General features: G+C 40.4%; 1 protein-coding gene across 3 annotated transcripts in view; it reads right to left on the reverse strand.

The window, feature by feature from the left end:
- Window positions 1-25,560, reverse strand: part of LOC126481184 (ribokinase-like) — a 56,662-nt gene that overhangs the window by 25,946 nt on the left and 5,156 nt on the right. Inside the window, exons 3-5 of one of the 3 annotated variants that reach the window (XM_050104771.1) lie at window positions 19,596-19,722; window positions 9,727-9,891; window positions 9,106-9,270 (exon numbers count right to left, since the gene is read on the reverse strand). In XM_050104771.1, coding sequence (XP_049960728.1) covers window positions 9,106-9,270; window positions 9,727-9,891; window positions 19,596-19,722 — 457 coding nt within the window. The remainder of the gene's footprint in view (window positions 1-9,105; window positions 9,271-9,726; window positions 9,892-19,595; window positions 19,723-25,560) is intronic. The other 2 variants (XM_050104772.1, XM_050104773.1) reach the window with 2 other exon arrangements.

Genomic DNA, 25,560 nt, shown 5'->3' on the forward strand with positions numbered 1-25,560 from the left:
GTAATCTTCTAGAACACAATTCATTCCTTTAAGTACCCCAAAGGGCTGGTGGCAGTGATAAGCCATCAGCTCAGAAAAGCTGAATTCTCCAGGAACATGGATAGAACAACCAGAGCACCGCCATGTGTTAGCTGAAGCTTCAGTAATGGCATGGATAACATAGGTACAACTGTGTAGATGGAGTCTGAAGGTATTTTTCTGAAACATTTGCTTTTTATCTGCTCACGCAGAAGCATGAGTCTACATTATTTCAGTGTGATCAACATTTGCCATTCTGGGCACTGGGAGGACTAGAATGATTTATTTACAATATTTATATAACTTGCATACATTCTGCTCTGTTTTATTGGATGGATATATAAACACGTTAACAGCTGCAATCTATTTGTACACTGTAGTAAAACAACCCCTGTCTCTTATTGTTTACTGCTGACTCACTGTTTAGGGCAAATTTTGAAAAGGGTGTGGGAGGTGGGACAAGTTTTATTTCATTCTTTAAAATGCAGTTTTGTATGAAACACCATATGACGAGTTTACAATGGAATATGAAACGTGCTAGGAGTATGCTGATATTGCTGACATTGAACTTATAACATGCTTGGCAACAACACATTGAAATGTCTTTTGTTGTGTTTGAGAGTGCACCAGTAATATACTGCCATTAAATTGACACCAAAGTCAGCTGTAACTAAGTATACCTGAAACAAGTATCAGTCTCAAAAGTTCTACAGCACAACTAAATATAACTGAACATTTTGAGCCTGAAACCTGCAAAGCTAAAAATGAGGTTAAAGTAAATTTATTGCACCAAACAAATAAAGGCTTAAAAAAATAAAATTAATGCTCGTCTGATTTGTTTAGATGCATTGCACTCTAGAAGTTGTACAGATATAATCTGTATTTTTAAACATTGTTTGACCACTGATAAAGCAGCAATGGTTATGAAAGTACTTCACTTAGCATCCAGCTAACGCATGTCAGATACGAGGAAAGGCGGAGATGCTACTTACATTATGAAGGGGTACGAATATAAAACATTCCTATTACTAAATTTTGCAGTGATCACAATACTGAAGCTTATCCTACAGAAGCAGATATTTATCGAAAGATAACAGTAATAATCACAATATGCAACGCTCCATCTGGTTATTTTGAACTGTTAATGAAACAACTTGAGGCATTATTAAACTTTTTATGTCATAAGCAGAATGAGATAATACTAATTGGAGGTTTAAATTTAAATTTTATGGAGCACACCTATTCTATAGTTTTACTTGACTCCCTTGCCATTTCACTTCTTCCCAGACCCATCACACAGTCACAGCAAGAGGTTGATGAGAACCACCAGCACCACTCCCAGTGTCTCACATCATGATGCTCAATTTCTGATGGTACTGACAACAACTCAACAACTAGCATGGCACATGACTTAAATAACGAGAACTGGAAATAGGAGATTACTAACTGAAAAAGGAATTGAGCAATTCAAGAATATTTGCAACATACAGATCAGAAAGATGTACACAAAACACTTTGTGTTAACGAAAAAATACAACGCTTTCTCGCTTTCTATAAAATCATGAGACGGAATTCAAAATATTAAGTACTTCGTACTACCAGTATGTTACCAGGCACACAAAAATGTACATGGCAAAAGAGAGAGAGAGAGAGAGAGAGAGAGAGAGAGAGAGAGAGAGAGAGAGAGAGAGGGGGGGGGGGGGGGGGGAGTTAAAGAGGGCAGGTCAATCAGACCCCAAGACGAGAGACACCTACCTGATGTGAGGACAAGAGGACACAAAGATCTTTCTCTTTGCCTATTATATTCTTTCTTAGGAGCACTAAACATTTGGCCTCCTGAAAGCAAATAATTACCACCAAGTATCACAGTTCTGGTTTTTTGAAGGGAATTTTCCTTTTGATATAATGTATTTTGTAACATCGTTCATAGCCTATTAAGAAAACTACTGTTCTCAAAATTGACCCATATATGCAAATTGCGTGTTCCCAAACACTTGGTTAAAAATGAATTTTAAATATCATGCAACACTTTACTTAACATAAACACAGACTGTAAGTTCAAATCACATTAAAAATTGTATTGTAAATTTTTAACAAAGTCACCAAATGATCAAAATGTATCTACTTTTGACAAAAAATAAAATTGTATAGAAAAAGATAAGAAATCTTTGGAATACAATAAAAAAATGTGACAGAAAAAATGAATCTGGGAAATGGTGAAAATTCTTTTAAGGTAAATAATGAACTGACGAAAGATAACTATAAAACTGCAGAAACTTAACTTTGTTCTGACATTAGCACACAATTTAGGTTTCAGCAATTCATCACTGGTTTGTTTACAGCATTCACGAAAAGTGCTCCAAACTGAATTTGACAAAAATCAACTACACCCTACATCCGACTGATCTACCTTGCATGCCTGCTGGCAAGCAGCTGGCAGTCAACAGTTACAAGTGGGCAAGGGTGGAGAAACAGATGACATGAGCAGTTGGGCAGCTGGGTTGGAGCCTTTGCAACAGTTCTGCATTGGCCAAACACATGCAGACAGGATTGGCCATGTGATTTGCAAGTGTGCAGAATGTGTCTAATAGGGTCGCCTGGCAGGTAGCCTGTACTAGCTGCACCTGCCCCTGAAGGAACTGAAGAGAGCCTAGAAATGCTTGCATTCTCTGCAGTACCATTGGAACAGCGTACCCTACACGTTCAAAGAAGTTTTCAGAGTTTTCAGCATCTTCAAAAATAAACGTTTATGTGGTTACAATGAAGTCAGTAGTAAAGTTCAGTAGTTCAATTTTGATTTTTTTAATAACCTTTCTTAGTAAATTTGAGTATTTTTTGCAGTGTGCAAATTCTGCAGGATCCCTACTTGTTCTTGCCAAAATTTACATTTTCTTTTTCCTTTCACAAGATACTTTAATGCCTCTAGTGATCCATGGTTTTTTACCTGGCTGTTTTAGTGTCCTTTCTGACTAGCTCATGTGGAAAGATATTGTCAAATAGTGATACGAATTTACCATGAAACAGATTAAATTTAATGTTAGCATTTGGTTCATTATAAATTACATCCCACATCATCTTCTGTAAACTATTCTTAAAAACATCTGTCCCAGAGTCATTAATTATTCTAACTGATTTCCACTGAGGAATATCCATACTATGAGGTGCTGTGTTATTTATCCTAACTAACTATGCAATTGAGACAATTTGTTACTGTGGAAACAGCTTTTTCCTGCTTTGAGCTTCATCAAAGAAAACATTATCAATTATGATCATACTATCTTTATCCATCCATGGTGGAAAGTTAATTATAGAGCCCAACTTGTAGGATCCAAATAAGGTTTCCATTTCAGTTTTTCTCTCGGTGTTCTTTAGAACACCTACATTGAAGTCACTACAGACTATTAACTGCTTGCTGCTGTCTGCCAGATAGCATATTAAGGAATCCAAATTCCTCATAAATAGTTCAATCACAGGTATCTTGCTAAGTGTGATGGTGGCCCCAGTATATTATCTGCAAGAAGCTCACACAACCTATCTTTCCCTCTCCTATTCAGATGTAAGCCATATCTAGTATATCCCCACCTCCCAAGTGTAGCAACAGGCCCTGCACTCATATGAAATTTCGTTTCAGTCAGCTCAACTTAAAGAGTTCACACAGCTCACAGCAGCATTTACCAGGGCTGGTCATGGTGCTGCAGGACCTCTTATTTGTGTGTGCTACTGCTATTTCATCCAGGTCACTCCTAAAGGCTGTTCCCTACTTCACCAACTATACGAACCCGATTCTCCTTGCCAAAACGTCTGTCCTGTGTTACCTGGCTCAGGCTAGCATTTGGCTTCACAATACTTGTGACCTGGTACTTGTTTTGCTAGAAGTCTATTACACCTTACTGTGACCTACAGCTGGAAGAGCTGTACTCCTACTTCAGGCAACAAGTCAAATTTATTGAATACTGTTAGCTCAAATGTAGATGAAGTTGAAGAGCTGTTCCCCTTTTGCCCATTGCTTGTTACCTTTACCCAGTTCCCAAGATCTTTTTCCCCCTCAACCTACCTAGCTCAAATTTTGTGTGCTCTAATTCAGCCTGAAGGGCACAAATCTTTGCCTCCTCCCCCGTGATTCTCTTTTCTTTGTTGCTTTTTTCTACATTTCCATCTGCAAAGAATGAAGTCAATGTAAATGTTAAAAAGGGCGGGTGATAGTCCATACCATTGTCTAATGCCTTGGTTAATAACTGAACAATGGTAACTCTAGGGAGGAATATCAACAGTGTTGGAAAAGACAGATTGCTACTCACAATAAAGAAAACACTTCAATGTCTGCAACTTGATGTGTCTTCTTTATGGGATAGACATTTCCCACAATAAAAACAAATTGGAGTATTTGTATGTATATGTTCTCAGAGCTTATGTTTCTGACTGCAACATAGTTTATTCATTTGCCTTATCCACGTCATGATACGATTAATCAATGAAAGTTATGAGTACAGATTAATGTAGTATGTGAAAATAGGGCACAATAATGTACTGAATTGCTGTGGGTCATTTCAAACCTGATGATAATGAGGGTCAAAGGCATGTAAGTGACATCCTTGAAGGCAGAGGGGTGTAGATTATGGGTAAAACATTACTGTGGACAACATGCTGAATTTAATTTTCAATGATGCTGTACATGCATACAACTACATTAATAACCACTACATATGGGTGGTCACTGTAGACAATGTAACAAATGAACAAAGAATTTTAAATCTGATACAAATATTGAAGCTCTTTTCCCTCAGAATCATGAATCTGTCACTTGCATTCCATTGCTTCTATACAACTCAGTTTCAAAGCAAAAGCAAACAAGGCTCAATCTTTGTGTGTATTCCATCAAAATAAGTCTTCCTGCTATAACAAACAGTATAAAAACAAACAGAAAGGGCCATTCCATTTGATTCATTTATACATACAGTACTTAAGAAATAAATTGCACTTGCTGCAAGCTTTCACAGTACACAAGTTTTGCCAATAAGTGACCCTAAAACAAAATGAGATAAGTTATTTTAAATCAGATGACTATTGTCCAGTAAGCAGTAACTGTAGACAGCATCAGAAAGTTATATCTTTATGATAACATAAAAACCTATTTCCTGACCAATACTGCAGAGTAAGTTCACTTGATTTAGCTAGCACTGTGACACAATATGAGTGCTCCATGAACACCACAATGAAACATAGTGTTAGGTGTCTATTGGCCACTGAATGGAGACTTGGATCTACCTTCAACATCCTCATTAAGATAATTGGCCAAGTTGGACACAATGTGTGTGTGTGTGTGTGTGTGTGTGTGTGTGTGTGTGTATTGGAAAGTTGGACACAATGACCAAACAATACTTAAACATTGAGCAAATTCTTATAATAAATTACTACATATATTTAATTCATATAATCTTGCAAATTTAATAACTTCAGATAGCCAAACCAATAGATTTAACTTCCAGTAGGATAGAATTAGTGAACATGAAGATGACAGACTTAAGTTTAGTAACCAAGAATTCCACTTATTTAATCATTATTGCCAACTAATTAATTACTTAAATGTGGATCCTCCAGAAACTGCTAAATTAATTCAGCAGAAATGAAGCCTAAGCACTGCAAACATAAATCACCAGAGACCAGAACTTTGGCAGAATACCTTTTGTATGTTCCTGTCATTTCTTAATATAGATACCTAATCACTAAAATAAATGCTTTTTGTTGTCTTTCTGATTAGCATTTATACCTTTATTATTTAAAAAGAACAAGTGTCACCCGAAAATGAGGTAACAGTAGGAAACTGTTATAATTATCACTAGTGTTTACTTGGCTTCTATCGGATCACTTACCCTTCAAAAGAAACAATGAGTGCCAAAACTAAAACATGGTTTCACTATTGTTCAAAATTTCTCTCACTTTCAGTTTTCATTGTCATGTTGTGCAAAGTAGTTAGTAACATGTCGAAATTCAGTTTTCCTTTAGACAGTGAATTGCACAGTTAATTTAATATTTTTGGATCTGATGCATTTTCTACTGTCAGTAAACCACATCCACGGAAAATACGTGAGCGTTCACTGAACTATGAAAAGAAATAATTCATTTCTCAGCATACCAGAACTATATACAAAGATGAAAGGTGGGATGAAGTTTTCTTTGCTTCCGATAGCAATTGCAACACTGACTCAAAAAATCGTGACTTCCATTCAACTTATGTGAAGCTTTTATTGACAATGGCATCTATTTGTGGAAACTACGGAATCCTACACTGAGACAATTTTTAGAGAAGTATACGAACGAATTTGTGCCCAGTGAATCAGTTTGCAAAAATGTTACTTAAGTGAATGTTACGATAAAGTAATGAGAAATCATTAAAGATGAGGTAAAAAATAAAAAGTAATGGATTTCAATTGAATGAGTCAAGTGATCCCACTGGTCATTTCATTGCCAATCTCATTGTTGGACCATTTGATCCTTCAGAAGGAGAATCCTGCTTACAACAGAGTGTCAGGAAAAAGCCAATAATTCAATTATCACACAATTATTTATTTATTCATTGCAGTTAACATGGCCTGAAGAAATTTAACATGAAAATATATTACCTTCCATCTCAGATATTGTACCATGCATAAGAAAGGCTGGGCCAACTTTAAGACTGCTATTACCAAGCAAACTTTATGTGATCTGCATAGCACATGATTTTCATGATTTTCACTAGTGTGAGAGAAGATACGGAGTTTGTTCCCAGACGCTGACAAACTGATTTCCAGTGTTCATAAGATATTTTGTGAATGCCGAGACACAGATTCTGACATTTAAAGACTTTGCTTCAGATATTTCTCTGCCTCCTCAACATATCTTAATGAGATGGGGGACATGGATTTCAGTGGCAGTTTACTATGTTCCAGTTTCCTGAGCATAGCTAAGATGGTCATCAATCTGGATGATGAAGCATCTTCAATCAAAGCAATAAACGAACTTCTCGAAGCTTTGGAAGTAAGAAACGACTTAACCTTCATTCCAGCCAAGACTGGTTTCTTATCGAACACCACTGATGTGCCAACTTCAAGAAATAGGGCAGCAAAAATTATGGATGATTTAGTACAAAGATTGGAGAGTGTTCCAGGGGAACGAGGTTCATCAGTTAGAGGAAAGAAAAAAAAGAGGTTTTTTGAAAAATCCTGCTTTTGGCAAACCTTGAAACACTTCAAGAATTCTACAACATAACAATTCTGTTGCAGTAGAAATGGACCCTACATACAACAGTTCAATCTTTTATATTTGCTCCAATTAACTCTGTAATTGATGGACTGAACTGAGGACTTTTTGGTAGAGAGGACAAAGCATGTTATCTCGGATGGAGGGTTATTGTCAGGGAAATGTGTTGGGACCCTTGCTGTTCATATTGTATATTAATGACCTTGCAGACAATATTAATAGTAAAATAAGGATTTTTGTAAATGATGCAGTTACCTACAATGAAGCACTATCTGAAAGAAGCTGCATAAATATTCAGTCAGATCTTGATAAGATTTCAAAGTGGTGCAGAGAGTGACAACTTGCTCTAAAGGTTCAGAAATGTAAAAATTTTGCACTTCACAAAACGAAAAAACGTAGTATCCAATGACTATAATATCACTGAGTCATTGTTGGAATCTGCCAACTCATACAAATATGTGAGTGTAAGGAATGATCACATAGGTTCAGTTAGGGGTTAAGCAGATAGACTTCGGTTTACTGGCAGAATACTGGGGAGGTGCAATCAGTCTACAAAGGTGATTGCTTCCAAAATCACCAGTGTGACTGGTTCTAGAATATTGCTCAAGTGTGTGGGGCTGGTAGGTATTGAACGTATACAGAGAGGGTCAGCACGAATGGTCACAGATTTGTTTAATCTGTGGGAGAGTGTCACAGAGGTATGGAAGGAACTGAACTGGAAGACTTTTGAAGATAGACATTAACTATCCTGAGAAAGCCTATTTATAAAGTTTCAGGAACTGCTTTAAATGATTACTGTAGAAATGTACTGCAACTCCCTACATATCGCTCACATACTGATCATGAAGGATAATAATAGAATAATTACTACATGCACAGAGGTATTCAATCATTCTTCCTGTACTCCATTCGTGAATGGAACATTCGTGAATGTAGTGATGCTCTTATCCAAAAGAAATATCTAATTGTATTTATATAAGAAACAAACATAGGTATTACAGACAAAAACCTAAATTAAAAGTAACACAGCATAGTCCATAAATGAGTGCCTCAATATAGTACAACTAATTGCCAGAATCCATAAGGGCACATATTGGGTTCACATTTAAAACAAAGGTAAAATCAGTCCTTGTAAATAAATGTCTGCATTCATTAAAAGAATATATGCTAAATATATGATGTGTTTAACTTTCTAGGTAAATATGATATGTATTAAAACTCTGTACACAAGTGTGATATGTGTTAAACCTTTAAACACAATACGATGTTTACAAAAGACATAATTTGATGACTACATGCAAAAAGAAATGTAAATAAAGAAAATACTGTTGTTATTTCACCATAGATTTTACAAAATCCTTTCCAAAATTAAAAGAATAGTGGAGCAATTAACTGAGGAGAACTGTAAAATGAACAATACCTTGGAATGAACTTATCTAATAAGTCAAACTGCCACTAGCACAATATAAGATTTTACTGTAACAAGAAAAATGAAAGGAAACCAAACAATACAAGATTAAATCTGAAATTTTTACAAAACTAGAGCCCTTTAATTTGTGTTCTCGGGAGAATGTTGGAACATGTATTTCATAAATATGGGATGAGAGGGACACTTAACACTTCTCAAGAGATGTGGAGAAAAACATATAGGAAGAGGCAACACTGGGTGGGATATACATCAAGGAAAAAACAAATGGTTCATGACAGAAGGAAAAAAGGATTGTGACAAAATATATGTGTATTTTACACACACACACACACACACACACACACACACACACACACACACACAAAAAAAAAAAAAAAAAAAAAAAAAAAAAAATCCATCACGAGGAAATTTCTAAAGCTTACCCTTATTTCCTTGCAAGAGCTGAAGAGTATGCATTGTAGTCGTTAGAGGTGTCTCCATTTGGAAAAGGACAATCTTAGCATTTATAATCATTTCCTTGGCGTTATTTACGTCTTTTTCATCAAGATATGTATTAGCTCCAGGTACAATCACTATCTGGTTTTCCCCTGCAGAACAAAGACACATGAATATTCCATTTACAATTGATATGGATTTCAAATTGTTTAAGAGATACAATTACATATGTTGCAGTAAAAAAGTAACTACTAAGCTATGGACATCACATTCTCTTGAGTTAGGGTTTTTTCTGTCAAATAGACACCTGCACCAACATACAGAACCAATTCATGTTCTAACAGAACTAATGTGTGGAGTCATCTTCCTAAGATACTTGTGGAACACACAACTGCACCAACAAACAGCAATTCCCCAGACAACTAGGTTCTGGAGTTGTTGTCCAAAGTACTTAATGAGAAACAGATGGGAGAAGAACTATTTATTAGTCACATGTGTATTTTACACACACACACACACACACACACACACACACACACACACACACAAAAAAAAAAAAAAAAAAAAAAAAAAAAAAAATCCATCACGAGGAAATTTCTAAAGCTTACCCTTATTTCCTTGCAAGAGCTGAAGAGTATGCATTGTAGTCGTTAGAGGTGTCTCCATTTGGAAAAGGACAATCTTAGCATTTATAATCATTTCCTTGGCGTTATTTACGTCTTTTTCATCAAGATATGTATTAGCTCCAGGTACAATCACTATCTGGTTTTCCCCTGCAGAACAAAGACACATGAATATTCCATTTACAATTGATATGGATTTCAAATTGTTTAAGAGATACAATTACATATGTTGCAGTAAAAAAGTAACTACTAAGCTATGGACATCACATTCTCTTGAGTTAGGGTTTTTTCTGTCAAATAGACACCTGCACCAACATACAGAACCAATTCATGTTCTAACAGAACTAATGTGTGGAGTCATCTTCCTAAGATACTTGTGGAACACACAACTGCACCAACAAACAGCAATTCCCCAGACAACTAGGTTCTGGAGTTGTTGTCCAAAGTACTTAATGAGAAACAGATGGGAGAAGAACTATTTATTAGTCACATGCATTGACTATATGTCAGAACTAAATAAGTCACATTCACTACTGCTTAATTTGTAACACAATAATTAATTTATCGTTAACTTTGAAACCAAGTTTACCTTGGCTTCATAGTTACGAGAGAGAGAGAGAGAGAGAGAGAGAGAGAGAGAGAGAGAGAGAGAGAGAGAAACCACTGAATTAAGGAATAAAATATTAATTTATGGATACTAACAAAACTTAAATCAAATAAAGAAATTTGAGATGGGTAGTGAAAAGCCTCTTGTCGAACATTTTGGATTTTGAGCAATTGAAATTTTTATGTTCAATTAGTAAAAAAAAAGAGTGGATTTCTATCTCTAAATCTGAGTGAGTTATGACAGGTTGGATAATAGTGATGAAAAGTAGGTGTTTTTGAGATAATGCAATTTAAAGTTTCACTTTAATATCACTGTTTCGCTTTATTATCATTGTTTAATTTAATATATTTAAAGACAAATTATGCATATGTTAAGCTTAAAATGTTCTTTGTAAAATGGTACAGACTTTTTTAAGTTAATATTACACATTACATTGTTAACACCTGCAGCAGCCACCAGAAAGATCGCGGGAGGCGCACATCGTCACGGCTCGTCACGGACAGTAGTTGCCGCAAGTAGAGTCCCGTCCACCAGAGGGCATGCGAGAATTCGGCCACGACCTCTGCCAGCGGAACAACAACAACAACAACAACAACAACAACAACAACTCAGGCAGCATGGACCGTGCCCCGTCAGTTCACATCGGGCATGTCTAGCAAACAGTTCCCAGTCTACGCTATGTGAGGTGCACCGGAGAATGTGAACCGTGTTACTACACAATTGGCGACGAGTAGGGTCGTTCTTTCACGTGTTGCGTCGTTATTCCGGTTTCACAGCTTATCCACGGCATGGAGGATTTAGTGCGGGTTTTGGTTGAGCAGCAGACAGAGCTCATGGCAACCATGAAACAAGTGCTTCCGGCGTTGCTCTCCACACAGTCTGCTCCAGCGCCGTTCCCTCCTCCCTTTCCCCCGTATGACGAGACGGCGGAGGATTGGGACACATATGAACATTGCCTTCGGCAGCATTTCCAGGCGTTTCATGTTGCTGATGCAGAGGTATGTCATGCTCTTTTCTTGTCTTTGATATCTCCCTCACTGTATCAAGTTTTGCGGCAGCTAGCGCAGTTGCAGGAACCCTCGTCCTTGTCTTTTGATGCATTGTGTTCATTGCTGTCTTCATATTATCGCCGCCGCACGCATGTTGTGGCAGCTAGGCTCGAGTTCTATCAATGCAAGAAACAGCCCCATCAGTCTTACCGGGCATGGGCCGCTACCCTCCATGGTCTTAGTCGCAAGTGTCATTTTGTCACGGAGCAGTCACGAGAGTCGTATGCCCACGTTATGGTGCGTGACGTCATTGTTCGTTCAGCCCCTGATAGGGAGGTCCGGCAACGGGCCCTGCAGTTGGAAGACCCTTCTCTTGAGGAAGTCCTGTCCATTGCTCAATCGTATGAAGTCTCTCACACCACAAGTCAACAGTTGGAAGTGTGGTGCGATGTCGTCATGGTTCAGGCCGGTGCGGCCGGGTCCACTCGTCTGGGATGGACGACGTACGAGTGGTACAATCCGGCCGTTACGGTCACTCCCGCACGGCGCGTAATCAGAGTTCCGGCGGCCGGCCCCTGTTACCGTCCTGTGCGTCGTGCTATATACAATCTGATTGCTCAGAGCGCCCCCAGCGTTGGGCCGTTTGTCGCAGTTGTGATACAAAAGGACACATTGGTAAAGTTTGCCACTCAGCCTCAAAATAATCGAAGGAAGCAGGTATAGAGGACATCGATGTTAACATTCAGGAAGTTTCATTGGGGCAGGCTTCCGATGCATCGGCGCACAAACTCTTTATCGAGGTGTCGGTTCAGTCGCACCAATTACAACTGCAAGTAGATACGGGTGCGGCAGTTTCCTTGTTGAATGCACAAACTTACTCCGACCTTGGGTCACCCCCCATTGGCACCAGTTTACCGGCGTCTACGCGGTTATGGTAAACAGTTCATTCCCCTACTGGGTCAATTCACTACCGATGTTACTTACAAATCAGTCACTCGGCCTCTTACTTTTATTGTTGTCAGTGATGCAAGCTCTGCTAACCTTTTTGGCTTGGATGCCTTTCAAGCTTTCGGTTTTACTATCACGCACGCCATACAGTTGGTCTCCGAAGACGTTCCCTATCAATCATTGGAATCTTTGATCTCTGATTTTACGGACATCTTCGAGGAGGGCCTGGGGCGTGTTTCAGACTTTGAAGCTCACTTAACATTGAAGGCGTCAGCTCGCATGCGTTTTCTACGCGCGAGGCAGATCCCCTTGGCTCTCTGCCCTCAGGTAAAAGAAGAGCTAGACCGGTTGACAGCCCTCGGGGTTTTTCTTCCCATTTCTCGTGAGTGGGCTTTGCCCCTCGTTATTGTCAGGAAACCCTCGGGAAAATTACGTCATTGTGGCAATTTCAAGGCCACCATTAATTCCCAATTGGTGGTGGACACCTATCCTTCGCCTCGTTCTGATGAATTGTTCTCTGCCCTGGCGGGAGGCCAATATTTTTCGAAAATCCATTTTTCGGAGGCTTATCATCAGATACCACTTGAGGACTCCAAACGGCTGGCGATCGTCAACACCCCGTTTGGCCTTTACCAATACCAGCGGTTGGCCTTCGAAATATCCAGTGCTCCGGCGATATTCCAGCGTTATCTTGAGCACGTCACATCGACAATCCCTCATTGTATTAATTACCTGGACGACATAACTGTCACTGGCCGCAGCACAAAGGAACACTTGCACAACCTTCGCACCCTCTTTCTCAAATTCAGGTCTGTGGGCTTGCGTTGCAATCTACGTAAGTCAAACTTCTTCCAACTGTCCATTGAGTATGTGGGCTGCACCATCTCTCGGCACGGCGTCCAGCCACTGGGAAGTTTGGTCCAAGGTATTGTCGAGCTTCCGCGGCCCGCTTCGCTGAAGGACAAGCTTTTTCAGGCAAGATTGCCTATTACCACCGGTTCATTCCCAGGGCTTCCACCACAGCCCGCCCCCTGTACTGCCTTCTGCGCAAGGGTGTTCCTTTTGATTGGTCACCTGTATGCAAGCGAGCATTCACCTCGTTGAAGGGCCTCCTCACGTCCGCGCCTTGTTTGGCTACTTTTGACCCCAATAAGACGTTGGTCCTGGCTACAGATGCTTCGCAGTATGGGGTGGGGGCGGTCCTGGCCCATTACAACGCAGATGGCTCCGAGCAGCCACTGGCGTTTGTGTCTAAAACTCTTAGTCCCGCACAGGCCCATTACTCCCAGGTGGAAAACGAGGCTTTGGCCATTGTCTATGCTGTTACCAAGTTTCACCCTTTATTGTATGGCACGAAGTTTCAGTTAATCACTGACCATAAGCCATTAATATCGTTATTTGGCCCCGCCTCTCAGATTCCGGATAGGGCGGCCCACAGACCACAGCACTGGGCCTTGTTCCTCTCTAAGTACCATTAAGACATTCATTTTCGCCCTACTGGACAGCACGCCAACGCCGACGCTCTTTCCTGTGTTACGGTGGCCCCAGATCCTAAGTTCGATCGGGAGGAGATTATGTGTTTTCATTTGGATGTGGTGTCCCGCCAAGCGGTTGATGGCTTCCCGATCACTAGTTCTTAGTTCTAGAGTCGCCAGGGAAACGGCAGCTGACCCGGTTCTCCAGCAAGTAGTTCGCCTCGTTCAGCAGAGGTGGTCATACCGACCTCCAGGCCGGGCCTCGGACCCTCTTCGTAATTATTTTGTTCTACGAGACCGCCTCTCCATCTTGGAAGGAGTTCTCTTTCTGGTTACCGATGATACAGCTCCTCGCGTGGTTGTTCCTGCAAGTTTGCGAATGGAAGTCCTCACGTTATTACATGAGGGGCACTGAGATGTTTCCCGTACTAAAACCTTGGCTCGCAGACATGTGTACTGGCCCGGTATTGACAGAGAAATTGAGCACTTGGTGGCCGCCTGTTCCCAGTGTGCGAGCCAACAGGCATCTCCCAGGTCAGCGTTCTCTTCATGGCCGCCTGCAACCCAGGCATGGGAATGTGTTCACATTGATTTTGCGGGCCCGTTTCTCAATGGCTTTTGGCTCATCGTCATTGATGCTTATTCCCGATTCCCATATGTGGTTCGCTGCTCCTCAACCACTTCAGAAGTTGCAATCCAGGCACTAGCAAAAATATTTTCTGTGGAAGGTCTGCCAGTCACCCTGGTCTCGGACAATGGACCTCAGTTTATTACGCAGACCTTCCAGGATTTTTGTAGGCGCTTCGGTATTCGGCACGTTTGCTGTCCCCCCTTTCATCCACAATCGAATGGGGAAGCTGAGCGCATGGTGCGCACATTTAAGACACAGATGAAAAAGTATGTGCACGAATATCCTGCGGAGGAGGCGTTGACGTTTTTCCTGACGGCATACCGGACCACATCGATGGGAGAACGTAGCCCCGCAGAGCTCCTCCACAAGCGCCAACCTAGGACTCTGCTGCACCTCCTCCGGCCTGTTCCTCGCCAGTCTTCGCAAAACGGAGTACCCGGTTTTCCACCGGGAATGTCTGCCTGGGCACGTGGGTTTAGTCGCAATCCACGCTGGATACCGGCGGTGGTCCTGCGCCGAAATGGCCGCCGGCTCTATACCTTGCAGGCGGGGGACCGGGAAGTACGTCGTCACCAAAATCAGCTATGTCCACATTTGGGCACCAACACTCCGACCCTTCGGGCACCGGCTTCCCCATTGCCGGCACCTGTGTTGTTTTCTCAGGGGCCACTACCGTTCCTCCCCCCTGTGACTCCGCCACACTGCGATGGTTCTCAGCCTTGGCGGCGTCCAGTAGCTCCAGCACCGGCATCCCCATTGTTAGAGATGCCCAGGTGAGAGCCGGCCCCCTCGCAGGCCCGGTTTCTCAGGAGGCTGGTTCACCTGTGGTCATCACTTCCCCACCTTACCTGCCACTGGGTCTTGCCCCTCCCGAAGTGAACCAGGATCCAGAGTTCGACTGCTTGTCTCCCGTTCTGTCCCAGGCTCCGGTGGTGGGACGACGGGGGCCTCTTCGTGTGGGTCACTCCCAGCCGTATCCGAAGGTTCCGGCTCGAGGGTTGGCAGATCCCCTCGACTCTGGCCTTCCGATGGATGTGGAGGTCATCGCTCCTGCACGACGCTCCACCTTCCGACGCAGTGGATCACAGTGGCTTCACCCCCTGAAGGAGGAGTGCAGTAGACACCAGAGAGATCACGGGAAGTGCACATCGGCACGGCACGTCACGGACAGTAGTTGCCGGAAGTAGAGTCCCATCCACCAGAGGGCACGTGAGAATTCGGCCGCGACCTCTGCTGGTGAAACAACAACAACAACAACAACAACTCAGGCAGCACAGGCAGTGCCCAGTCAGTTCACATTGGGCATGTCTAGCAGACAGTTCCCGGTCTACGCTATGTGAAGTGTGACGGAAAACGTGAACCATGTTACTACAACACCTTCTTTACAGTGTACAAAAATTTGAAGCCAAATAAATTGGCCTCAAATTGATAAAAATTTGTGTACCCTGCACAGCAACTTTTATGGCACAATACTAGTATTTTTATTGTATATTATGGCAACTTTGAGACTAAATTTGGATTCTGAAGTAATTAATGGGCCCAAAACTACCTAAAATTTTGAATTCACAAAAACTTCCAAAATTAGATTACTGAGATCGCATATTTTATAGTTGCCAAAAGATCTGATTTTCTACTTTTAAATTACTTGTGTCCAGAGGGTTCAAATTTGTTCACAACCAGCATTTTTGCCTCTTCTTCTTAGGTTTTGGAATATCTGGCTGATCAGGTTCTTCCTCAGGATCATCATTGTCACTGACTTGAGGTTCTGCTTCAGAGCCTCATTCTGTTTCAGGACACAGATTGTCTTTTTATTCCTCTTTGCAATATGTCTTGATGTTTTTAAAAAGATAATCTTGGCATTGTGTTGTCATCCCTGCTGGCATTACTGCACAGAAAACTGTAATGGGTCCATTTCCTTTGGGAAAGATGTGGTGGACAAATTCATTTCCATAAATTTCCATTTTGCAACATACACTGTCTTTGCAGCTAATGATGAACTCAAAGTGGAATGATTTAGTTATGTGAAGTACTTTGTTAGCTTAACTACTCTTTAAGATATTTAGCCAGTCACATGTATTCACAGCAAATTCTCCTTTTTCATTTCTAGCAGCAACAGCAGAGTTAACATATGTTGTAGCTGTAGGTTTTTGTTGCTACAGTAATGTCAGCTGGTAGCTGGCATTTTATGGTGCCAACTGCAAATAGGTAACATTTGTAGGCATTTACAGCTCTAAGGAAAAAGGGACCACTTGTCTTATTTGGTATGATTGTACTCACAAAATGTTCTTTTTTATACATAGCTCATCTGAGCTCCTTGAAATGCCTGTAAAATTCTGGAGATACTATTTTGTGAAGCATTACATACGCAGCTGTGATATTTAGAGAAGGGCCTCTTGTTGGGCCAATGTTATTTCAAATGAAATGACAACTTCAGAGACTTTGTTGGTATCCTACAGATATGATTTTATGCATACCAACTGAACTGGTGAGCGAAAATTTATACCTTGGTCAGGAATTGAACCCAGGTCTCCTGCTTAATAGGCAGGTGGGTTAGCCACTAAGCCACCTTGGCACAGTGGTGTGTAAGGGGGAATTTACAGTAGACTGGGCAAGCAGTGAGAATTTGGATTGAAGGGGGAGGCATGCCAGGGTAATCCATGCAGTTGAGTGAACCACTGTGGTGACACGGTTTAGTGGCTAACAGACCTGTCTAGTACGAGACCCAAGTTTGATCCCCGATCTTGGTACAAATTTTCTCTCACTGCTTCAGTCTGTATATTATTATTTCCCCATACTGACAAGAGGTCCATTTTCAGAGGACTGACATTGATTATTTTAATCGTGTTATTGACTTCTTTTGTATTCAAATCAATATATATAAAAATCAAATTTTTTGTACCAAAAATTTTACTTCTCCAACATGAGGCCCCTTTCAATTTTTGTCTTGCAAATAAATATGGTAAATATCTAAATCTGCACATACCCACAATGCCACTGATAATGATGTGCAGATTATGGACAAGCGTGTATGACACTTCGCTGACTGCCTGTCTAATGTTCTATGCAAAGCTTAACAACACTATCAGAACTGAATGGACACACTGCAGTTGTACCAGATGTTACATATCATGGCAATTCTCAAATCATTTGCCTACACACTGATATATGTATGTGTAAAAAGTAACTCAGGATCATTAAAAAGTGAAGTCATGTGGCATGAATAGCAGGGAGGCCCTGAAGGCCATGTTCAGTTGTCTAACTGGAAAGGTTTTTCCTATCCTCTGTGCCTGCAGAAACCTTTCCTTCACAAATTATGAAAACTGAATGTGTAACCATATCTGTTGAGAGTAGACGACTGTAATGGTGTGTGTGCCTATTTTGTGTTGGAGGTGATCAGAGAAGGGCGAGGTGAAACCTGCTGCTGGGACATAACCTACTCCTCTCGAAGAGCACCAAGGGCTCCACCATGCTTAACGTCTCCATCTGACAGATGGATCACCGTCAACAGTGCCGTATGCCCTCACTTCATGAGACACTGCAGAGAGGTTTGGGATTTAATCCAGGACTTTGGCAGAGAGACTGGTGATCAGGGACATTATACCACCACCACTCCTATCGCCTCTGCCGTAATGGCAAAAGGAAAATTGTCAACAGCATGCAGCATACCTGGGAAGTCACCCTTTCAAATACTGAACAGCCCCAATGGTGATTAACTTTGCTGATCTGACAGAAACCGGTGTATCCAACTCGGCATGGCTGTTAACTACTGGACCATTCATTCTGGGCAGGCAATCCTATTTTCTCTTGAATGAGAGAGCTCCAATGAGAAGAAAGCATTGAACAGAGGCAATATGGAAGTTTCTGAATCTGCCAATCCGCTTTAACCTGTGATGTCATCTAGATGGCGGACATCTATTTCCAGCACACACAATAAGGAGACCAGAATGCCACTAAATACACTGGCGAACAAAGATATAAAGATGCGAAGTATTTCACTCTGACAATAAACAAAACTAATGGAGTAACTGAAGGAAGTAAGGGGTTTAGGTCAGGGACAAGTTAAACATACAATATTAAGGATAACATTACCATTCCAAACCAAACACAAACGAAATATAACAAACACGAAATCCTTGAGAACAAAAAAACACACACACACACACACACACACACACACACACACACACACACAAAATCATTACTAAAAAACACTGAAAACTGCCACATCCACTCATCCCTGGTTTGAGAAGCAGCAACTTCATTCCTGCACACTGCTAACACTTCACACATTCCACCAAGAGGCCATATAATTGTAGATATTCAATTGTATGCACCTTACTGTCATCTACAGCAGCAACCAACAAATGATTAGTAAATTTCGTTTAACATCCATTAAAATAAATAAACAAATAAAATAACTTTCAAACTATTAACAACATGACAACCTAACAATTTCAGAACCAAAAACAAATCTGCAGCCAATAACTAATAGCATCGAAATAACACACTATGAAGGCAACAAAAAGAAACTCCCACAACATTGAGTGACGCTCAGCACTAAGTCCAATGCTGCAGTAATATCACTCAAAAAAAAAATTAGAAACATAAGCATCCCACAGTGTGCCACTGCTTACTCCAACATGCACTCTTCAAACACAATCCATTTCAAACTTGCTGCACCTCACTAATGTTGCACATCACACTACAATTACGTTGTGTGTCCAAGCCGATGGGTGGAGTCAGGCCCTTCCACTGACTTGAACAACACACTAAACTAGCAAATTACGAAGCAGAATTGCTGGCCAGTATTTATCTTCAAAAGAGAAATTTGTAGTACTGCTGATGCACACACGAAAAAGTAAAACTGAAATACTATCTAGATTTTGGAACGTACAGCTTCTTTGCCAGGTAGGATGGAGGGATGGGTTCGGGAAGACCAAAAAGGAAGGGCAGGTCAGCAAGACCACCAGAGGAGAAAGACCCACCTCGTAGTGAGGATGAGAGTGCACAAAGACAAATGGACAAAACTGCTTGACACTGAACTAAAAAACAAAAAATATTTTAAACTTTTATCAACACAATCATTTCTATGAGCATGCTTTTCAGTTAGCAGCAGATTCTTCTCAAAACAATAATCGTTGCAATAATCAGCGTTGTGTCCAGGGCTGAGCAGTTATGATTCAATATACAGTCATGATACTGACCACTATCAGCCACTGTTATCTGGGCCATTCCACTGGAGACACCTTTCGTAACTGTGACATGCTTTGTATTAATCCCACCATTCTGTAGCTCCTCGAGGTACTCCTTTGCGAACACATCATCACCCAACTGCAAAAGTGAACATATAAACAAAATATCATCTGTTTTAAATTACTGCTTTCATAAAACTGCATTTTTTTCCTTAAATCATCACTACACTGGTAATGCTACAAAAAGCTTAAATTACTCTGCCACTTCTTTTTTCTTTACTTTTTTTTGCCAGGGGTGTAATGGGACATTATAAGGACACCTTTGAGATTCCATAAACAGTATCAGAAACATATAGATGCTCAATAAGTTGCAATGCAGGAGGGCAGTGGAACATAACATTAATGGCATATACTTTTAATACAGTTTTGTTCTATCAAGTAATGATAATTTTTAAACAGAATTCTGTGCCTTCTCTAAAAACTGCCTAGAACAGATCATTTGGAAACACATTCCTGATGAAAATATATTAGATCTGCTGGTAAAAAATAGATCTGACCTCTTTGACAGTACTGCACAATGGTAGAGAATATAGCACAGAGCAAATAGAGAGACGCTGAATGGAACACTTTTGGCTGAAAAGAGGGCAATGCATGAAGCCTTCAACGATTACAGTAGCAGAATATTATCAAAAGATTTCTCACAAAACCAGAAGAAATTCTGGTCATATGTAAATACTGTTAGTGGCACCCAAGTTAAGAGTCCAGACACTTATGGATGAGTCACAAACTGAAAATGAAGATAGCAAATCAAAAGGAGAAATGCTGGATTCCATTTTCAAATGTTTATTTCCAATGAAAAATCCACAAGTGATATCCCAGTTTAATACTTGTTCTACTGCACAGATAAATGAAACATATTAGTTTCAGTAGGGCTGAAAAACAGCCAAAATTGTTAGAACAAAACTCCAGGGTCCAATGGAATCCCTATCAAACTCTTTATGAAAAAAGCAGTTGAGCCAACCCCTCTTTTAACTACAATATACCACTAACCCCCCCCCCCCCCCCCCCCCAAGAAAAGAAGTCCAATGGTTGGAAGAAAAGTACAACTTACACCTGACTACTAGAAGACCAATCCACAGACCTACCTACCATTTGTTGTAAAATCTTAAAACACATTTTGAACCCAAACATAATGAAGTGTCTTGAATGGAATGACTGCCTCCATAACAACCGGCAGGGATTCTGAAAACATCAATCGTGTGAAATGCAAGTCACACTTTTCTCAAATTATATGCAGAATTTCTTGTCTTTCAAAAAGCTTTTTACTCAGCAGCACATAAGTGCTTATTATCAAAAGTCTGATGTGTGGCATATAATACGAAGTTTGTGAGTCAATTGATGATTTCCTTGTAGGGAGGATGCAGCATGTTATCTTGAAATAAGAGTCATCAACAGATGTAGTAGCAACTTCAGGTGTTCCCCAGGGAAATGAGTTGGGACCCATGCAGCTCAGCTTGTATAATAATGATCTTGCAGACAATATTAGAGCCAATTATAGACTTTTTGCACTTCACAAAATGAAAAAAAGTAGTATTCAATGCCTAATATATCAATGAGTCACAGTTGGAATCAGACAATTTATACAAATACCTGGGTATATAACACCCAATAACGAAGTTATTAATCTAGCCACAGACAGTGAAATGTTTGGTATAATAAATCCTAATACAGCGAATGATAGAAAATCTAATTTTCCCAGTCATGATCATAGAAAAGGATGCTTAATTCCATTTATGTGTGATGTAAACAAAAATTCTGAATGTGTGAAATGATGCTCACAATGAAAACAATCATCCCAAGTGACCAATTGGATGTGAAGAGCTTATTAATTGAGATATATTAGGCTGAGGCATTGTGGACAACAAAACAATGGATGTTGTCTTCTATTTAGACAGTAACAGAAGAGGCTTAGCTGTCATTATAGAAATCGGGTATTGCAAAATCAGTGCATAGTAATACTCTGTGGTGAAATGACATACATAAAAAGTGCTTTTGAAGCTACTCAAACACTGAAGAGACTGTTGTTGTTGATGTTGTGATCTTCAGTCCACATACTGGTTTGATGCAGCTCTCCATGCTACTCTAACCTGTGCAAGCTTCATCATCTCCCAGTACCCACTGCATGCAACCTACATCCTTCTGAAACTGTTTAGTGTATTCATCTCTTCGTCTCCCTCTATGGTTTTTACCCTCCACACTGCACTCCAATACTAAATTGGTGACCCCTTGATGCCTCAGAACACGTCCTACTAATCGATCCCTTCTTCTGGTCAAGTTGTGCCACAAATTTCTCTTCTCCCCAATTCTATACAATACTTCCTTATTAGTAATGTTATCTGCCCATCTAATCTTCAGCATTCTTCAGCAGCACCACATTTTGAAAGCTTCTATTCTCTTCTTGTCGAAACTATTTATCGTCCATGTTTCAATTCCATACATGGATACACTCCATACGAATACTTTCATAAATGACTCCCTGACACTTAAACCTCTACTTGATGTTAACAAATTTCTCTTCTTCAGAAACACTTTCCTTGCCATTGTCAATCTACACTTTATATCCTCTCTATTTCGACCATCATTAGTTATTTTGCTCCCCAAATAGCAATTAATCTGATTCCCTCAGCATCACCCAACTTAATTCAACTACATTCCATTATCTTCGTTTTGCTTTTGTTGATGTTCATCTTATATCCTCCTTTCAAGACACTGTCCATTCCGTTCAACCGCTCTTCCAACTCATTTGTTCTGTCTGACAGAATTACAATGTCATCGGCAAACCTCAAAGTTTTTATTTCTTCTCCGTGGATTTTAATACCTACTCTGAATTTTTCTTTTTTTTCCCTTTACTGCTTGCTAAATTTACAGATTGAATAACATCAGGGATAGGCTACAACCCAGTCTCACTCCCTTCCCTTTCATGCCCCTCGACTCTTATAACTGCCATCTGGTTTCTGTACAAATTGTACATAGTCTTTCGCTCCCTGTATTTTACCCCTGCCGCCTTCAGAATTTGAAAGAGTTTTCCAGTGAACATTGTCAAAAGCTTTCTCTAAGTCTACAAATTCTAGAAACGTAGGTTTGCCTTTCCTTAATCTATTTTCTAAGATAAGGCGTAAGGTCAGTATTGCCTCACGTGTTCCAACATTTCTACGGAATCCAAACTGATCTTCCCAGAGATTGACTTCTATCAGTTTTTCCATTCGTCTGTAAAGAATTTGCTTTAGTATTTTGCAGCTGTGACTTATTACACTGATAGTTCGATAATTTTCATATCTGTCAACACCTGCTTTCTTTGGGATTGAAATTATTATATTCTTCTTGAAGTCTGAGGGTATTTCACTTGTCTCATATATCTTGCTCACCAGATGGTAGAGTTTTGTCAGAGCTGGCTCTCCCAAGGCTGTCAGTAGTTCTAATGGAATGTTGTCTACTCCCGAGGCCTTGTTTTGACTTAGGTCTTTCAGTGCCCTGTCAAACTTTTCACGCAGTATCATATCTCCCATTTCATCTTCATCTACATTCTCATCCATTTCCATAATATTGTCCTCAAGTACATTGCCCCTGTATAGACCATCTATATACTCCTTCCACCTTTCTGCTTTCCCTCCTTTGGTTAGAACTAGGTTTCCATCTGAGCTCTTGATATTCATACAAGTGGTTCTCTTTTCTCCAAAGGTCTCTTTAATTTTCATGTAGGCAGTATCATCTTACCCCTAGTGAGATATGCCTCTACAACCTTACATTTGTCCTCCAGCCATCCCTGCTTAGCCATTTTGCACTTCCTGTCGATCTCATTTTTGAGATGTTTGTATTCCTTTTTGCCTGCTTCATTTACTGCATTTTTATATTTTCTCCTTTCATTGATTAAATTCAATATATCTTCTGTTACCCAAGGATTTCTACCAGCCCTCGTCTTTTTACCAACTTGATCCTCTGCTGCTTTCACTATTTCATCCCTCAAAGCTGCCCATTCTTCTTCTACTGTATTTCTTTCCCCCATTCCCGTCAATCGTTCCCTAATGCTCTCCCTGAAACTCTCTACAACCTCTGGTTCTATCAGTTTAACCAGGTCCCATCTCCATAAATTTCCATCTTTTCGCAGTTTCTTCAGTTGTAATCTACAGTTCATAACCAATAGATTGTGGTCAGAGTCCACATCTGCCCCTGCAAATGTCTTACAATTTAAAACCTGGTTCCTAAATCTCTGTCTTTTGCAAGCAAATGGTGTTTCCTGATGTGAGCAAAAATCTTAGGTACTAACAGCAACAACTTTTGCATTGAACTGTTTTTAGATGAAAAAAGCAAGCCAAATGATATATGTGTTTCATTAAGACCACTGATGTTATTTTATTTCAATAAAACAAAACACATTTGGTGACAAAAATATGCATTTCCTTGGAGTCATAAGACAGACTTAAAATACCTTCACTGATTTCAGAAATAACCTCAAGAAAAAGTAAGCCTCTTGAAAGAAGTGTGTAAGGAGGGGAAGAATTATGTAAAGTAAAACTGTAGCTGACTTCCAATAAAATGTTGGTTCTACTATGTTTTTTATTGTCGGTTATTGCCCACTGTGTTATATCTATTATTTTACAGGTATTGTGTGATTTTCCTTTCAAGAAATATTTGAGTATATATTGTACAAACCGCCAGCAACTGACATAATTCTCTTCTTCCTATCGTCCATACTTTCTGACATATAAAGTACCTTTGAAGTGCTAAAATGTACTAGAACAAATAAAAGTCTATAAAATGCCACATTGCACAACATACTTGCGATGAGACAGTTGAAGTTCCTGAAATCCGTCAGCCATGGCCTCTGGTCTGCTGAAAAGCACTACAGTCCCAGGTACATGGATAAGCCACCAAAATACACAGCATTACATCACACACAAACAGACCCAGCCTGCGGGTAGATCAGTGAGACTAGATCCAATGAGCAGGGCCTGCACATTAGTGGGAAGCAAATGGCTTCAGATCGGCAGGCCTGACCTATTACAAATACCTACAGAAATGGTCTGCAGTTTTGGTCCATCTTGGAAATCCACTCATGTGACTAGCTATTCACGGGCCACAGAAAGCACATTGATGAAATGAGACCATGGTGATCAAGCCATGCAACAGATAACTTGTTCAAATACTCTGAGAATCAATCATGTGGATAAGTAGCAACTCACCATAGAAAAGACAATCATCCTCTCACAACTCAATTTTCAGCCATAACTTTTGTCAGAAAATGAGAGCACACACACATTCACACAATCAGACACAACTCATGCACACATGACCACTGTCTAAGGCCACTGCATCTACCTGCTACGAGAATCAGATCCAAACAAACCACTCCTCATGATTCATGTCGGCAGCTGCTAGGCTACTGACAAGAAGTGATGGCAGCACTGACTGCAAGCTGAGGCGACCAGTGGGAACGGGAGAAGCAGTAGTAATGAGGGAGTAGGGAAGCGGCACACATATTCAGCTGCACAAGCAAGCGATGATGCACGACACCACAGTAAACAAACCATTTCATCTATTGAGGAGGGGGGGCGGGGTAGGGGGTAGGGGGGGGGGGGGGGGGGTAGGGCGGGCCAGTTTTTTTTCCAAATTTCCCTCATGTATTTGTAATTCCCTGAAGTCTAGGATCTGTGGCAACCCTTGGCAGTGTGAGTAAAAGGATTTTTTTAATAGAAGAAAAGAAGAGGGAATGCCCAAAATAAGTAACTTTAATTATTTAACTGTATTTCACCGGAGGGTCCAATCAATAAGAGACGAAATGCAACAATTAGAAATTTAACTGGGAAGCCACAGACAGCTTGGTAGTCTGCATTACTGAACACTGGTGTAAAGGAACTAAGCTTGAGAATGTAGTTTCACCTTCGTATGAATTATCTTGTTACTATAGCAGAACATTAAA

This window comes from Schistocerca serialis, chromosome 5 (assembly GCF_023864345.2).
Source record: "Schistocerca serialis cubense isolate TAMUIC-IGC-003099 chromosome 5, iqSchSeri2.2, whole genome shotgun sequence".
NCBI classification, from domain to species: Eukaryota; Metazoa; Arthropoda; class Insecta; order Orthoptera; family Acrididae; genus Schistocerca; species Schistocerca serialis.